Source organism: Falco cherrug, chromosome 10 (assembly GCF_023634085.1).
Source record: "Falco cherrug isolate bFalChe1 chromosome 10, bFalChe1.pri, whole genome shotgun sequence".
In the NCBI taxonomy this organism is placed as follows: domain Eukaryota; kingdom Metazoa; phylum Chordata; class Aves; order Falconiformes; family Falconidae; genus Falco; species Falco cherrug.
Window position 1 is genome coordinate 10,679,776 of NC_073706.1, and position 18,578 is coordinate 10,698,353.

Below are 18,578 nucleotides of genomic sequence, written 5' to 3' on the forward strand. Positions count from 1 at the left end.
ATAGCACAGCTTCCTCCGAAGAGTATCCAGATAAGAGCATATTTTTAGAACAGGAGACAGTCTTAAGGGAACTTTTTGTTAACAGCGTATCTTTTAAAGAAACCAAATCTGAAAGTATTTCATTACCCATCAAACTTGATTTATCAAGGATTGGTGAAATCACGGTGTTAAATTTAACAGCTTCGAAGTAGTAACTTCTTTTCTTTGCCATCTGTGGTGCCCTCTACTGCACATCTTTGTAGAAGCAAGACATACAGATAGCTGCATTGCTTACACCGCTTTTTTCACATTTTTCTTTACTTCTTAACATCTAATAATGTTTCGTATTTGTTTTCCTAATAATAAATGCATTCAGTATTTGTAATTGAAATGCTTTGTGTGTGTATGTGTGTGGTTTTTTGTTTGGGGCTTTTTTTTTTTTTTTTGAGGGCTTTAGGAAGTGAAACTGCTAGTTCATTTATTGATTGTAGTTCATTTACTGGTTGTATTCTGGATACTAATTTATATGGTTATATATAAATATATATGTGTGCAGTATTAAGGTTGAAGCATGGAAGTGTTTGTTATTGTTGCTTGTTTTTCAATATCTGTTTTCTTAACTCAGTTATAAGTATTGAGTATTTTGGTTGTGCTTTTTTATAGTTGCTGTTTGCTGCTATGAAGAAGAGGTAAGTCATTAAATTAGCTTCCTACAAGTTGATGTCTATAATTTTGTTTTCAATCTATTGCTAGAGGCATGATACAATTTTGTCAGTTCTGTATCAAACAAAAATCTGTTGATTTTGATGTTGAATTGTTGGAAAGAGCTACAGAGATTTTACATAAATATTTCCGGAGTGATCTCAAGGTACCTAAAGGCCAAAGACTTAAGATGAAAGATCTGAAATTTTCAATTTATTAATTCCCCTTTCTTTTGCTAGCTCCTGTTAATTGAATCACCTTGTGTTCATATCATCATAGCCTGAGGTCTTCCTTGAATAAATCAATGCATGAATTTTTTAATTACCTACCCAAGCTGGATTTGGACGGCTTGCTTTTACAAGTACCAAAGGAGAAAGGTTCAGCAGTAGTAGTGAATAGAACAGCAGGAGAAACCAGCTGCCTCCAACGTTTCAAACACTACATCATCTAACTTGCTAACAAGTCTAAGCATTGTAACGTTTGAAATGCTGTTAGCAGTGAGCTAGATAGAGCACAGTTTCCAATATTACTGACTGCTGTGCATAAAAGACAATGTTATCAACAGAGAGCTTTAAAAAATTTTCTCTAGAAAGGACAAGCCTTTAGATATTTACCTCCTAAGTAACTCTCAGAATGACCACTATCTGTCAGCCAATTATGATGACGATGACGTAGTTAGGAGCTGAAAATGCACATCATAACTGCAAAGGTAAGAGCAGTTTCTGGGATTTGCTTTTTAGCACCACTGAGCTATGTGAAGGAGCCAGTGAAGGAGCCCTGATCTCTGCACTCAGAACCCACCAAAGAAACGGAGCGTCCAGTTCTGCTGCGGGAGTGCCTGGGGCTGCAGGGGGGCTGTTCGGCCATGAACGGGAGCTGGCCACGCACTCGTGCACTCTTTGGGCCTTCACAAGGCCTCCCAGAGGTACCACATTTTCTCTTTAAAATCACAAAGAATTTAAACTTTCTGAAGTGAAAGAGAAGACTGGAATTTTCATAGGAAAAGGTGAACACCAATACATCCAGGACAAAACACACCAAGATGATAATTGCGTGTGGGGTTTCTTTTCAAATTCTCAGCCTGTGGCTGTGTATCATCCATTTTGAGGTGATGCCCTCTGGCCAAGCACACTACGTGAACCGTGGAAGTCCTGGTTCAGCCATAAAGCTTACAAAATTTAACATTTTTTTCTTACATCTTGGCTTCCTTGGAAGCCAGCAGTTCATGACTTTTAGAATTGGGGGGTTATTGTTTGTTCAGAACAGAAGTTTTTAAGAGTGTATTGAGAAAGATTTGAAAAGATATCACAAGTCTATTGTAAAACTTCAGAATTCTGAAGGCAAATGATAAAACCAGTGTTAAATCTTTAATCTCAATAGAGGTTGAATTCCATTTTGGCAAATGAAGCTGATTTTTCAACACCTGGAGTTGCACTGGAGCCTTCAGCTTTTTCAGCTTTCTTCCAGCCACGTAGAACACTCAGGAAAAGACATTGATATTAAGGGAAGAAAAAAATTGCTGGTCATTCAGAAAACACGAGAAAAGTATTGATGAGCCATGTGGCCACCTTCTAGCCAGTCTGGCCAGATTTATTCCAGAAATCTGGGTGCTACAGATCTTGTGCTTATGTATGTGCTCAGGCCTTGCAGCTCCAGAGACAGTGCTGAGGTTTAGTTCCCAGCTCCCAGTGGAGGATGAGGTCAGTCAGGAAGGGCGGGAGAAGGTCCTTGGCAGTGAGAGTGGGTGGGGCCATCTCCTGTCTATTAACAAGAGCAGGAAAAGCCATTGGTCAGTCAGGAAGAGTGGGAAAAGCCATTGGTCAGTCAGAAAGAGCGGGAAAAGCGCTGGGTCAGGCAGGGCCAGCTCCTCTCCCTTCAGGAGCGAGGGGAAAGCCCTGGGCCAGTCAGTCAGGAAGGGCGGGAAAACCTTGACTTTGGTTTCCACAGACATTTTCTGCTTTTCCTCTCTGGCCCTATGGTTTTACCTCAAATCATGAGTTTTAAGTCCAGCAGACTTAGCCTGTTCTAATTTCTTTGGTAATCTCTTTTGCCTTCTTTTAACATGGCTTCATGCCTTCCAGAGAAGTTGGATTGGTCTGCACCAACCTTCATGGTGGACCACAGTATGTGTTCCACTGAAGTGCCAGCTGGGAACAAGGCTGTCTTCAGGGAAACAAGTCTGTCTGGTTGTGAGAGCCACGTTCCTCGGTAAACGATGTGAAAAATAGCACCCACACTCTTTCTGTGGTAATACTCAATCAGGTAGTGCACCAGTGCACCTAATGGGCTTGTGCAGAACTGAAAAAACATACTCCCCTACAAAAACACAGGGGGCCTCACACTGCAAACAGCATCTCCATTCCCTCAGACCTCTCCAAAAAGTCTGTAGCTACAGACAGAAATACGGAAAACTGACAAAACAAACATACTGAATTTCACTAACAAAAACCACTCACAATTTTTTAAAAGACTACACAGTATATCAGCCTCAGAGGCTGGAACAGACTGGGAGCATCTTAAAAGTATTTTAAGAGGAAAAGGATAATAATAATAATAATTAATAGTAATGACTTGGAGAGTTCTTGGTCTTTGTGGCAGGGTATGGAAACAGCTTGGCTTTAGAAATGTAAGGTTCTGGGCTTTGGAGTGTGTTGGTTACATTGTAGATTTTTATTTGTAACTGTTTCTCTTGCGTATTTATGTTGCTTGCTTGCTAAAGGTGTGGTAACTTGAATCTTTTACACTATTAATGTTGAAGATCATTTCTTGAGCTATACAGAAAGAAGTATCTAGTCATGCTGCAACCTGTTAGAAATGATCAGGCAAACCCTGTGAAATACAGTCCCTACCCCTTCTCCACTCAGATTTCACTGTTAACTAAACCACAGTGAATTTTAAGTAGGCATACTTGGCCAGTCTTGTATGTTTGCTTATTAAAATTAAGTTAATCTCTGCAAACAGAGACAGAATACCAGCAGGAGGTACACAGAGAATCGCTGTCCCCTTCCTCCTGTTTTGCTGCATTTACAACTTCTGTTGGCCAACAAATCAGGAAATTGGGATTGGAACAGAAACCTGGACTTTCAAATTCTGCAGCAAACACTGAAGTACATCTGGAATATTAAGACAGTTACAGTGGCTGGAATGAAATGAATAAGTAAAATATTTATAAGTATTAAAACAATGACATGGTTTAGATTTCCTGTCTACCTATCTGGTTTTACATCCCTCTGCTCACACATATTTTTAATGTCTTCAGCACTCTAATTTTTGTTATGTTGGAGGTCTGCACCATAGTCAGCTTTGCCTACCTATTTTCCCACTTGCTGTATTACACATTCAGCATAGTGGAATTTCTATTTTGGGTATGGCAGCAAGATACGGGATTTAATTTTGGAGGTAGAGGCTGTGAGTCTGAAACTTAGGGAATCTTGGACTTGATTATGAAGGTATGATATAGTAGAAAATGAATTTACATATTGGCTGCATGACCAAGCCCTCTTGTATTATCAGCACTGCAAATGCTTCACCGTTTCACCTTTGGAAAGCCATTAGTCTCTCTGTGTCCAAGGTTACTAATTTGAAAATAAAAAAATCTTACATTGTGTTTATTGAACAGTTTAATATTATTGGACAAAAATGTTAGTAATACTGGTAGAGGTTTTTGGTATAGATACTGTCACGAATAACATTTTAAATTAAAAAGTTAATACTGTTCAGAAATTGCTTTCAAAAAATGATAATCTAGTTTCAGCAGAATGAGGAGCAAGTGGAGGCTGAGCTACAGAATTAAAGAAACATATTCAGCCAATAGAAGAGATTTTTAATGACACATCATTATTGTTTATGGAGACATACAGGTTTTAAAAATAATTCCTGCTGATTTTGTAATAGTGAGATAATTAATTTTGTGTGAGGTGCACTGGTATTGACTCATCTTTTCTTAGCATATTACTCAATGGCAAAATTGGACTTTGGTCATAAAAATTTGAGATAAAATAAGTTTTTTATATTCTTTTAATTCCTACCTAGACTTACAATGGTATAGAGTACACTTGTAGTTTAAAGGACAGATGAGATATTGGAGTCAGATTGCTTATGAAAATAAAAAGCATCTGTCATAACACTCAAACCAGCCTACAGTTTTGCTGTAAGGGATCTGCTGCAAGGTTACTTTATCTTTTTAGGTGAAATATACAGATTTTATTCTTTTCACAATGCATCTGTTGAGACTAAGACTTCATCTAATTAGAACCCTTAACAGTTTGCTCAGGGCAACAGATCAAAAGGTTAATGTGCAATGGTACAACAGGAAGTATTTGTACTCTTCAGCATTTTTTAAATTAACAGCATTTAAAAACAACTTAGCCCGAATCATAGCCAAACCCAATATTACATCATTTATAGTAAAACATTAGTCATTAGTCACAAACCATCCAGTTGGTCTGAAAGTTCAGCTGGTGAAAAATTTGATGGTTTCAGGATTGAATAGAAATGTACTTTTAATTGTGTCCTCAGTCATGCATCTGGAATGGAAAGTCAAAGATTTTAGGGGAACAAAATTAAAAAACAAAGGAGTTCCTCTACATTTTTGAAACAAATACATTCTTGAAGCAGTTTCTGATTGCACAATTTTTGTAGAAATGGGGATAGATGATCAAAACCCCAAATAGAACTAGATTTTATCCTATGGTCTGTATCATTAATTTTCTTTGTTTCAGTTCTGAAGTTCTTGAAGCAATAGAAAATGTTATTGAAGATGTACTTAAAAGTTTGGCCCAAAAAAAAGCACCTGTTCTCACAGTGGCTAATAGATCAGATTGGAGGAACATAGAGTAAGTACTATATTTTGAAGTCCTGCCTTATATTAATATAAATTACACGAATAAACTTTGAGTATGTAACTTCCAGAAATGTTAATCATACATAGTTCTATAAGTATTAGAATCAATAAATAATTTGACTTCTCAAAAAGTAATGGACAAATAAAAAGTAATGCTTAGTAACCACTTTGCGTGAACAGGCATCGTGTGTTAACTAATAGCAGACCATAACATAAAGGGGAATGTAAAACTACTGTAACAGAGGTTAGAAAGGAAAGGGAGGTCCTATAAACAGTGATTTTCTGGAAGCAGTAGAAACCAGAAATGATAAGTTGTTTTAAAGTGAAAAAATCTGTTTTAGGCTGGAAACAATTACTAGCAATTTCATCCTCCAGTGCCCTTTCTGTGCTCTCTCTTTTCTTGCTCCACTTTTTCTCATGCCACCTTATTTCCTAAAATGATAGTGATAAACTTATCTTTTTGTTCTCAGAGAAGATGCATTTCATGTCTTTCTTACCTCTGTGTTGTGTTCTAAGTTCATTACCAGGCAAATAAAGCAAACCAAATTTCTAATGTGTTATCTAAATTTCAGACCTTATGCCAGCTTATCTAGACAGGATCAGAGAAAAAAGCAACCTGTCTTCCTTTATAACACACTTTGTGATTTGCAGAAGTTGCTTTTGCTACAGTATTTTTCCAAGGAGCTCATTTAAACTGAAAATACTAGAAACTGAGAGATTGTGTTCTATAATACAGAAGCAAAAGGATATAGGAAGACAAATCTGTTTCTTGCCTTGTATTAGCTTTGGATGTCAGTGGGTTAAAGGAAATTTAGATTGACAAGATTGCAGAGGTGCTTGTAAGTGGACACATTACAAATGTAGCAAAGTTTCCATGGGTAACACTTTGGTAGAATATTCATTTAATGAGAACAATAAATGTCTGTCAACCAAAAAACCTGAGGGGCCTGAAGGTAATCAGTTAACTGAAAGGCTTATATGTTCCAGGGAATTTAATGGTTTGTATCTTGATAGTTTGACAAAAATGTTTCACTCAAATGTCTGTAAAATTAAAATACTGTAACAAAGTTTTGCAATTTTTGGCAGTCTTCAGGGAAATGGCATTCCAGGCTAGAATAACAAATGTGAAATGTTATTTGCCATCAGAACACATAGGCAGGAAAAACATTCAAATTAAAACAAGTTAACATCACAGTATGTTAAAAATAAGACTAATCGATCACATTAAAAAAAGCTGAACCATTATTTATAGTGGAGAAACATAATATGCATTTCTGTTGAATAGTGACCTATATCCTACTTTAATACAGCTGTTTAAGAACATTAAAATAAAAACAAATGGACAAATAAAAATAAAACCAAAATGCCAGAATACAATACGAAAGGAACAAATTATAGTCAGTGGGGCTTTATTATATATTTTTTTTTTAAGGTAGCCTTTTCATACCTAACCTACTCAGCTCGAATCTGCTGGGAAGGAATGAGTAGAATGAGAGAATGATTTCATGTCTGAAATGTTCTTTGTAAACATTTGTAGATGCCCAGAGAGGTATTTACCTGAGAATTATGTCAATCAGTGAGAATGCCAGACCTGAGCAGTAGAGCTTCCATTGTCCAGCTATGTCTTTCCAGGGAAAAAAAAAAAAAAAAAAAAAAATTAAAAATCCCAGTAGTGGAAAGAATATTTTATAGAGAACTACTCTTCTGGGGTAAATGCAATCCTGGGACGAATATCCAATTTAATGCCAGTTTGCCGTTGTCTTTGTGAAATGCCTGTGGGAGCCACATTGACTGGGTTCTTCAGTGTGCTGTTTTCTGAAAGGAGTGTTCCTTATTTAACCTGAGAGAGAAATCCTCCCATGAAGTTACAGTGTATGCTGCAAGTGAAAATAACAAATACGTTTTAAATGTTGCAGCACAAAGGCAAGAAAGTTACTTTAAAGCTGGCAGGCAGATGCTGCGCTGTGCTGTTACTGCTGTCACTTCACAGGCGCGCACTGTGGTGTGGTCTGCCACCCAAAGGATGCACGGAGCAAAACCTTTGACAAAGACATTTAGAAACATCCTGAGGTTTTAGATAAAATTATAGCCATTTAACTACCAATACTTTTTTGAAGTACATACAACACTCTGAAATGAAAAAGAATGCTTTAAAGACAGGTCTTCCATATCATAAGGCACTAAAATACTTTTAAATAAAATAATGAAATGTCCTTCAGAAAATAACTGATTCTTTCAGTGAAATGTGCCCCTTCAGACATGAAATGGTGAAAAAACAAATTGTGGAGCTCATTTACATTAAGCAACTGTTTAGAGAATAGGATGGACCACATTTTTGTTTTGAACACTTAATAGAATAGAATAGTTATTCTGGTAATAATTTAAGGGCGTAAATCAGATAATATTGTTGTAATATGAAATACTAACACTTTTCATACATTCTACATCAGAAAGTCACTGTGTCAGACTTGATTTGTATTCCAATAATTATTCACCTATTTTTCCTGTCATTCATTAGTTTGCTTTCCTGTTAAATAATAATTGATGATGATATATTAGCAGTAATGAACATGTATAAAATATTTTTCTTGTCTCTGCTTTGTCTGAAAACTTATGTATTTTAGGCTTAAATTTAGTCTTGAAGCATCTTCTTGAGAAACTCTTCCATGTTCTGAAAGCAGTGATCAGACGAGGGGCAGCTCAGTAGTGTTTTGAATGGTCATTTTGACAGATGATGACTATTGCCTGCCTTTTTCCTTTGGCCACTCCAACTCCACCCAAGTTGGGGGTTTCTGTACCGAGTCTAAAAAGCATTAGCATATTTGATTATAGGAAAGGGGTCTGATTCTGAATTACCTTGCAGAGAACAATTTACATATACTCAGGAAGTTTACAGTTTTAATGTATTTGCTTGCAATGTATCAGATTTAAAGATTCTGTAGGTCTACAGATGATACCGCACTGTACTACAAAACAAATAAGAAGTGACTGTCCTAGATCAGCACAAAAATTTGGTAAGTTAAAAAAGTCCAAAAGCAGAAAACTTGTTTTCTCTTGTATTTTGGTTTAAAACTTTGTAACAAAAACAACAAACCATAAAAAATATATCATGCACAGTGATTTAGAAGTGTATGGCTAATATAAGCTGGTATTATGACCAGCTCTTCAGCTTTTCTCTTCGCTGTTAAAGTATAGTGAGTGACGACAAAATCAATACAGCATTCTTACAGTTCCTGCCTTCCCTGAATGAATATCAACTGATGGCATATTGAAAAGGTCCTAATGTAAAAACATCACCCTCCTTCCACAAGCTAGCTAGTAAAAGAATCTTGGAATTCAGAAAATAACCTAATTTCTTTTTCTAACTCAGTCATTTAATTATTTGGCCTGGACAGCAGGGCATACATTTCCTCACTTAACTCCATCACATTTTTTCTGATTTTGTTAGAAATTGAATCTATTAATTAGTACAGCCTCTCTGTATTTTCACAGCATGTTACAATATATGTCTCAAAGTTTTATTTTATGAGACACATATATGGGTCAATATAAAGACAATTTATTGTATATGCATTTCTGAAAATGGATAAAATATTTTGTAATATGTATTTTTTCAGCTCTGATACTCAAAGTATTATCTATGATCTATAAGATGGTGCAGAGCAATGCTTATGCAACTAAAAGGTAACATGCTACATTTCTGTAATTTCAAATAAAGTTGTATTTTAAGAATGTTACTGTGAAAAAGCAGCCTGTAGGATGCAAACCCGTAGGATAATGTAATCCTGTATGTAAAATGCTTTAGATTGATCTGATTATCCATGCCCTCTATAAAATTCTTAGAAACCTACAGCTGTATCAGTATTATAATTACAAATACAATATTTTGTCTTGATAGAGATATCTATTATTCAGATACACAACTGTTTGGTAGCCAAAGTGTTGTGGACAATATAATCAATGACATTTCTTGCATGCTTAAGATACCTCGGAGAAGTCTACATATAGTAAGTGGCTTATTACAAATGTTTTTATCAATATTTCCAAATTATATAGATCAAACTGAACGGTGAAATATCAAGAAAAGTTATCAGTAGGATAGGAAACACGTAGCTAAAATAAAAGGTGTCATTTGTGCAAATGAAACCTAGTTGGGGTTTATCATAGCACTCAGAAGGGGTTTTTTCTTCAGAGAAAATTCATAGTTTGCTTGCTCCAAAGAGTTTGGGACAAACTGCCAGCTACAAGCACAGGACCTTTTGCTATTAACTAGTGAAGGCAGTGCTTAAACTTCAGAGTGCAAGACATCTGTTTAGCAGCATGTACTCAAACAATTTGCTAGCTTGGGGGTTAAATGAAAATTTTAAGTACATCAGAGATGTAAAAACCTTTCAGATTTACTTGTCTCTCATGCCTTAAAAGAATTCTTTTGTATCTAAAAATGCAGTTGTTGACATAATTTATTGCAATTATGCCTTTATGTCCATTGCTTAGTGCGTAACGCAACAACACTGCATAGCGTTTAAAAGGTTGATGGCAGTCTTTTCAGAAGTTTCCTGTTTTGACTGCACACTATAGTAACATAACAGCATGTAACTTCCAATTTACTGTATACAACTTTTTTTTCAGCTGTCTACAACTAAAGGTTTTGTTGCTGGCAATTTAAGTTACACTGAGGAAGACGGTACAAAAGTGAATTGTACCTGCAGTGCAACAGTATGTATTATAAAACAGTAACAGTAATTCATAGCATCTACCTTTGCAAGATACCCTGCAGTGCTTGTAGCTCAGGTTACTGTATACATTTATTGTACAAAGCTGTGCTTGTGGCAAATTGAGACATTACAACCTGGGTGGAAAGAGTTGCTCAACTGTATTGCCGTTCTGAAGCTCAGCTACATACTCACTGGGAATATATCCTTTGGATAAGGATTTTAGCACTGCCTTCTACCACGGCAGCCTTGCAGAGGAAGCCATATATATTGTGTATCTTAGGCTTTATATCACACTGTTCTGTCAAATAAGTGCTCTGAATCAAAGAATTCTGGGCACTCTAAGCATACTTCACTTCTGTCACACATTGGTTTCTGGCAGAGCAAGAAACCAAGTCTTACAGCCTGAGTTAACACACTCATATGGTCCTCAATGAGCTGCTTCTACTACACTGGGCAGACTCCTCCGGTAGCAACAGCACAGATGAGAGACTGAACTGACCCTCTATAATTAGAGGAAGAAATCTCTTTCTGGATCCAACTTATGTTCTCTTTTACAGAAATTTTAAGATGATACTCCATCAGCATAAGAGCTGATATTGGCTTCACGTGCCCAGAACTGTACAACCAAAGATATATAACATCAAGCTGTTTGGTCTCAGGATTATTACTATTACAGGAATTACAGATAGTAGAAGGGCTTGTATTGTCAACTAATTTTATCAGAGGTGGTACTGAGCTAAAGGGAAGTTTATAACCATGGTTTTGTAAGAGTCAAGAGCCTAACGCGGTTTGAGGAGATGAGATTCAGCCAACCTAGTCCTGAAAGATTTCCTATAGCTATGCAGAATATGAAAGCAGGAACAGAACTTAGACTTGCTGACTGTTGTCATGATTTCCTGGAAAATGTGTTCATTGTAAGCCTAAATCAGTAATTTCAAAATGGAAAGATATCCTTATCTGCCTATTATACTTTGTTTTTAGGCAGAGTGTAAAGTCTCCTGTTATTAATGCTTTTCTACAGCTCTTCATATTTTTATTTGCTGAGTTGTTCCACCCTGGCACCGGAGGTGATTTAGCAGTCAGAAATCAAAACAGACCACACACTTCAACATATACATACTCTTCTGCCAAGTTCTTCCTCCAGTTCCTGTTTTCTCATCCATATGCTTGCCAGATTGAGCCAATCCTAATATGAGATGTGAAGTAAATATTACTATGTCTTCAAATTGTTGCTCTAAAATACTTATAAAATCAGGTTATTGTTAATAAAAGAAAGGAATTAATGATCTTCCAAAAAGAATACTTAAATATTTTAAGCCTGTATTAAATTTGCAGTCTTCACACCACGCTGACTTTTTTTTCTGGCTGAGACATATAGAAAATTAACGAGGACATTGTTATCTCTGAAATGCCTTTATGATGAACAATCTTCTGTGACAGTAGCACAAGCGCTTTTGAAAAGCATCTTGTTATAACAGGAGGACTCCCCCACAACCATACAATAGAGCAGGATATGAATGGTCAAATACGCTTCTGAAGAGGTGAAAATGTCAAGACTGATCTTGTGTATAGAAGTTGAACAGTTGTTTCAGGATGCAATTCTGTCCTTCCTTACCTAGTGTTGTTATTTTAAAATATATCATTTTCTCTGTTTAAAATGTTTAATCTTATTTTTGCTGTTTTAGGCAGTCACTGTGCCATCTAATGTTCAAGGAATTAAAAGTATCCTTTGAGCAAGAACTCTTGTTGTAGGCTGAAAAAAAAAAAAGTAAAACCAAGGAATATTCCAAGTTAAACAACGTTCTGGTAATTTTTTCTTTGCTTGCTGGCTCTGAAATCGAGTCGTGAACACTGCTTTTGGCTCCAGAACAGGTATTTTAGAGCATTTAGTTTTAATTGATTGGTGTGATGGATCATTTTACATGCAGCTAGCCTTAACAGAGAAGATTTAATCTCACATGCCAAATTTGTGTTAATTGTAGAAAAAGATGCAACTTTTCAGAGACTGCTGGATGATGACTTCTGCAATAAATTGTCCCCATGTATAATGATTACGGTATGCATTTTACATTTCATATTGTCTAGCTAGATATAAGAATGTAAATAATACTTTAGCATTGTAGTGGTGCTCGAACTTGGTCAAAAGACCGTAACAAAATTAATATGAAACATATCTAACATTATTTTTTAAAATTTTATTGTCCTCATAGGAATACAAAATACACTTTCTAAAGACTTACTTCTTCCAAGCATCTCCTTAGACTTTGGTACCTTATCACATTCATGTGCTGCTGCGAAGTAGCTGCCCCACTCAGTCTCAGAAAGGCTTGACTCTTGAGTAACCTTTTGTCCTTCAGGATCCTAGGTTTAACAAACCCAAATGAATTTTGTGATTTTGGATTGTACTGAAAGAGCTATGGAGCCTGGAGAATTAATAGGCATATGTAAATGGAATATGCATACCTACTTGTTCTGGGACAAATGTGGCCCACAATGAGGAAGAAACATATCCCCCTATCAAGAGAGATAAGCATATATCCTGTGCCACATATTGTCTGGTTACAGTCAGAGCAGGAGCTTGTTTGATATTGTTTCATTAGTGCCATAAATATTTTTGAGAAGAAAAATGTGGCCTTCTTACACCAGCTTGCACAGATAACAGGGTACATTACACATCAACCTGTGTACAAACTGACACCTTAAATAGAGGACTGTATGATACTTTCATGGTGCCTGTAATCCAGAACATCCGCGGTGCTGTTCTCCAGCTCGTTCCTCCTTCCCTCCTCACAGACACAAAACAGGACCATAGAACTTTCCCTGCAAAATAGCTGCTGGAGAAATATTTCTGCCATGTTTGCTTGCTTTTAAATAACAAATGTAAACACATATGTACCCAGATGTTGTTTTAATTAATTTTAAACTGTCTGCTTTTGTTTTCTTTCCTTAGGGAAGAGGCGTACCAGATCTTAATACACGACTTTTGGTCAGAAAGCTGTGGGATTCTTTTCAAATTCCTATTTTCACCCTTATGGATGCAGATCCACATGGTAAATCTGCAGAGGTTCAGTGACATAAAAGAAAAGCAAAATTTGTTTAGAATGTCTTTTCTTACTTTTGTGGGAAAGTACTCAGAACACAGAGATCCAACACAATCAGAAGGTTACTGGTTTATGCAGAAAATATGTAGGAGTACAGAAGGAGTTTAAATGAAACATCAGTATTGGCTTTACATCCCCACTGAATATACCATTACCCTTGCTGCACTTTGAGGTATTATTAAGAATCTTACCTTGTACCTAAAAAAACCCCAAACCACAACAACTTATGTGATACATAGCTCAGAATAAAGCTAGATTTTGAAAGTACCTGTGGTCCTAAAAATGAAGGTAAGTGTAACAGAATCTTATGATCCATTGCATGATTCCATTGATTTTAATGTGAGTTAGGCACTTGACCACTTCTAAAGGTCTCAGGAGGTCCTAGTTGTGTCTTTATAGAGTTAAATATCATTGAAAATGTTGCTCCATCAAGGATTCCAGCTGTGGCTACACTATTCCTTTTGTAAAATAAAAGAACAGGAACTTTTGTAAACGTTGCTCTGTTCGGTATAAAGAAAAATTTTTAACTACATTATGATCCTTAGGCCGGACAGACATGAAAAAAATAGATGTTTGAGCAAACTGAGTCTTTTATTGGTTTTAAAGTAGTTCACATACACTTATAGTAATAATTTAACAATCAGGTCAATAGTTTACAGTAGTGAAAGCTAGAAACTATGAGTCTGATGCTATCAGGAATAAAGCTAATCTTAAAAAAAGTTCATTGCATTCTGAATGTGCTATTCTATTACATCAGTGGCAGGTCTGAAATTTTTCTCATTTCATGAGAGATTCTATGTGAGTGTGTATGCCTTAGTTTGAATTCAGAATCTGAATTCAAACACACACAAAATGTAGAAAATTTCTTATCTGTCTACACTGATCCCACCTGAAATTAGGGAGGTTGCTGCAAAATAAGAAGCAGCTGTTCAAGCAATAGTATTAAGAGATACAGATTACACAGGATAAAGACATACACTTTTTGTGATAGGTGTTGGAAAATGTGTACAAGAGCTGATTATCCTTGGTTTTGAATTGATTATGCAGACAGAGTGAAACATTTAACTATATAAAGGTGACATATTATGCTTAAATTCTGCTTGTTTTGACATACTCTAAAAATAATTTTAAAACATGAAGAACCTAAATCATAAAGCTCTAACTGTTACATGATAAAATTGAATTCTTAATGCAATCTTTTTAAACATGCCCAATGTGCAGCTAAACAGAGACTTGACATTTGGTATTCTGCAACCTAGGTGTAGAAATAATGTGCATCTACAAATACGGATCTGTGGTGAGTATAATTTTTCCACTTCAAATACACTGTTTTGCGTCCCAGCCTTGAAGCAGGAATGTATGAAATGTTATAGCCTTTGTTAGAATGGTTACTGCCTTGTATCATTTTGTTTCAATATGAAGACACAGGTGTTAGGCCTTGTGTATCTGCAGAAAGGGCTTCTTGCAACAAAAAGAAACTAAGTAACAATGGCAGGTGTTTCATTTAACTATATTTCACAGTTTTCCCCTGCTGCACAGGGACAGGCAGTCAAAACAGAAAAATGTTCTGCGTTTTGCTTTGCTTCTGCCTTAGAAGAGAAATGAAGGCTGGAGGGGCCCTGGGAGGAGGAGGAGGAGGACATAACCTGGGAGATGGGTGATTCTCCGCAAAATCATGTTATGTTGGTAAAGATTTTGTTTTGGGGTGAGAATTTGCTTGTAGATACATGTGTTAGTGTGGAACGTTATGGAAGAAGAGGCAAAGGGAATAAGAAGGCATTATTATATTACATTGCTAAAAGACATGGTACAGGATGACAATGTGGAAGGCAGAGGGCAGAGGCAGATGTGTGATCCATTTAGTAGAGCATTGGAGAAAGAACATTCAAAGTAAAAACAAAACAAAAACTTCAGAAAAGTGCCAGCAATCAATGATGTCGGAGTTCAGATATATGTCACAACATATGCCTCAAGGACATCCAAGGAGACAGAACTTCCAAGTCTTCAGGTGAGCTGTCACGCCTGCAGCTCTCCTACAAAGGTGTGTAAACTGCTAAAACACCATATTCCAGGATTAAATGAAATCGTCGGGTTCATTTGAATGTTTATTTTGTTCAGTTACAGAGCAACAGGTGTATCAAGTGAAATAGAATATGTCAAGTTCATTACAAACAATGAACTTTACTGTATTCCTTTATGCAACGTGTAATTTAACTGTGATACTTTGCTGTAGGGTGCTATAGATGACAAAAGTTTTCACGGATTCTAAAATGCAACCTGACAAAATCAAGTATTACACCACCACCACTTCTGGCTCAGAAAGTTGGAGTCACAAACCATTGGGAGCAGGGGGAGTATCCTGAGAAGTATCATTAACTGCTTATTTGGTTTTACACTTTTCCCTAAGATATTTACTGTAGCCATGATACTGGACCAGATGAATCTTTGTTTGGGCTGGTTTTATGTGATGTGGTATTTTCCAGTAGAAAATATCAGAGACTTCCAGATTTGATTGCTCTTCCTGGTTTTTTTTTTTGTTGTTTTTTTTGGGTTTTTTGGGGGGGGGTTTTGGGGTTTTTTTTGGCAATCAGACTCATATTGACAGTAACAAACAAAACAAAATTATTCAAACTAGACCAGCCTAAACTGGACTAATTTAGAATCTGTCATAGGCTGAAGGGTGTAAATCTTAGCAAAGCAATGGTTTCCAGCAAGGGGACATAGTCAGTTTCAGTTGCACTATGTTCTCCTATATCATTCTGATAGTGAAAATGCCTAATTATCTTTGCAATAAAATCTGACCATGACCTTGGAAGGCATGTATCTCAGGTAATTTAAACTAAAAGTCACTGAATGTTATAGTTGACCTTTCTTATTTTAGTCAATGTCTTTTGAGGCCCATCATCTCACCGTTCCATCTATAAAGTGGCTTGGTCTCCTTCCATCTGATCTTGTAAGGTTAGTTATTTCCCCAAAAGAAACAGAAGTATTCTTTTGTTTCATAGACAGGAAATGCACTCTGACTTAATGCACAAAAAGACAACTGACACTTGAGTCTGTTATTCTTTTAATACAACATTTTGGCTTAATATACGGAAATAAATTGAAATAAACATTTTTAAATACATGAGAAAATTTAACAACTTTTTTTCTTTTCAGATTAAATATATGCAAAGATGTCCTGATTCCATTTACAAAGCAAGATCAAAATAAGTTAGCAAGTATACAAAAGAGACCTTACATTGCTTGTCAGCCAATGTGGAAAAAGGAAGTATGTATAAACCCATTGTTTCCTATTTCTTACTCTTCACAGGACAAATCCTATTGTCTGCAGTCCTGTTCCTCTTTATGGTGATAAACCCTTAGTACAGTGGAACCAGTAAGGTTTGGCAGCCCTAAAGGAAGGCGAGACTGAGAAAGCGCGTGGCCTGGGATGTGTCTCTAAACCAGTGGGCCTCCATGGCTCACAGGCCAGAACTGGCAGCATTTTAAGCTTTCCTGCCATTAGCCATCTGATGATCACATGGGATTGTACTGCTTTCCTAAATATTACAGAATATATTATGTCTTTACAAGTAGGGGAATGCTTACAGCAGTTACTTACTCAGTACTACACCTCTAATCTTGCCTGTAGCTTTTAAAACATATATGTCAACTCAGGCCTATATTGTGTGAAGTGGTTAGAAAGGAAGAAAAGGTAACATGTACCTTCTTCCTGTTTATACTTGTAAATTGTTCCTGTTACTGTAAAGTACACACCAGAGAAGACATGAGCATACGATACAATGAATCTCAGCTTAGTGATAGGGATTTTGCAGCATCATTTCCAGTAATACTAACTTTACAGTTCTACATGCACATCCAATAAGTGTAATTCTTACTTAAATAATTACCTAACCCTGGACCAGGCTGTTACAGCATCACACTTTCTTTTTTTGTTCTTTGTTTTTTTTTAGCTGGAAATTATGGCAGCATCTAAACTGAAGGCTGAAATCCAGGTTTTAACTTCTCTTTCACCAGATTACCTTTCAAGAGTCTATTTACCAAACAAACTGCGATTTGGTGGATGGCTATGAATGCAAATGAAGTGTTTTTCTTTATACTGATTTATTTTGACTGCTCTTAGAAGAAATGCAGAGACAGAGGAATATGCTTCAGCATCTTATTATCACTGTAGCTAGATTATGATCATCTCTTTTTCCTCTCTCAAACTGTAAGAGAAATAACTTCTTTATTTCTTTTTCATGAAACATACCAGTGTTTCCATTCTGTGGCTTCTGCAACATTACAACGCCAAATGTACATACATAAAAGGATAATACGTTCTTTCTGGCCAGAAAATGTTAAGTTCAAAAAAGTATCAGGGAATTGCTTTGCCTTCTGTCTTGAAGCACAAGATGACGTTGCACTGACCTTTTTATTTTTGAAGAGAGTAAAAGACTTTCTTAACAATTTATTGCACATGACTCCTTTTGGAAATTATTTTAAGTGCAGCATTGTGGCATTTTGTGTTTGCTGTAAATTCAGACTGAAAAGTCAGAGATAATTCTTCATTACTGCATCTTTCAAGCAGCTATAAATGTTCCAGCAACTAAATTACTATGTCTCCAATGAACAAGTAAGCAAGCAGATGTTACTGATTAAGAGTTTAATAAACAATCCTGTTAATGATGCACATCATAACAGAATCCCATTTTCATTTTATTTAGTTGGCTCTAAAACGGTAAAAAGGAGCAGGAAACTGTGGTGATTAAAGCATACAATAAATTTTACGTGAGGAAACCACATCGACTGCATAGAAAATACTTCCAAAATTGATTACAGAGTCATCAGTGTGGATCTCTCAGTATTTTCAGCAGACTTCTCTACTTGGGAGGTTTTTTTACTAAAGTTCCTCCGCTATTATATTCAAAAGGAATTTAAATTCCTTTTTATTGAGTGCCCATTAATTCCCGGTGCCCGGGTGCACAGCCAGCCCGGCCTGGAGCCAAGCCCAGCCGGCGGGGCGAAGGGCCGGCTCTGCGGCAGGGGGCAGCGCAGCCCCCGGGCCCTGGCCCCGCGTATGGGCCGCGCACCGGCCGGCCCCGGCGGCTCGCTCCGTCTTCGGGAGAGCGGGTGCCCGAGCGGGTGCCCGAGCCGCGGCCCAGCCAGCGCCCCGCCAAGGGCCAGCGCTGCGCGGAGTCGCCCGGGGGGCGCTTCCCGCGCTGCGCCGCCTGTGCCTGACCCCGCCTGGCCGAG

At 36.9% G+C, this 18,578-nt stretch overlaps 1 protein-coding gene across 1 annotated transcript; it reads left to right on the plus strand.

The window, feature by feature from the left end:
• Positions 1-2,791: 2,791 nt before the first annotated feature.
• SPO11 (SPO11 initiator of meiotic double stranded breaks) lies at positions 2,792-18,503 on the plus strand. The gene is made up of 13 exons (XM_055723082.1): positions 2,792-2,889; positions 5,403-5,516; positions 8,450-8,538; positions 9,142-9,208; positions 9,423-9,531; positions 10,154-10,240; positions 11,925-11,961; positions 12,186-12,295; positions 13,190-13,289; positions 14,600-14,637; positions 16,222-16,298; positions 16,500-16,611; positions 17,297-18,503. Exons 1-13 carry the CDS (start codon positions 2,792-2,794, stop codon positions 17,414-17,416), a joined length of 1,158 nt encoding a protein of 385 aa, XP_055579057.1. The 3' UTR covers positions 17,417-18,503.
• Positions 18,504-18,578: the final 75 nt, after the last annotated feature.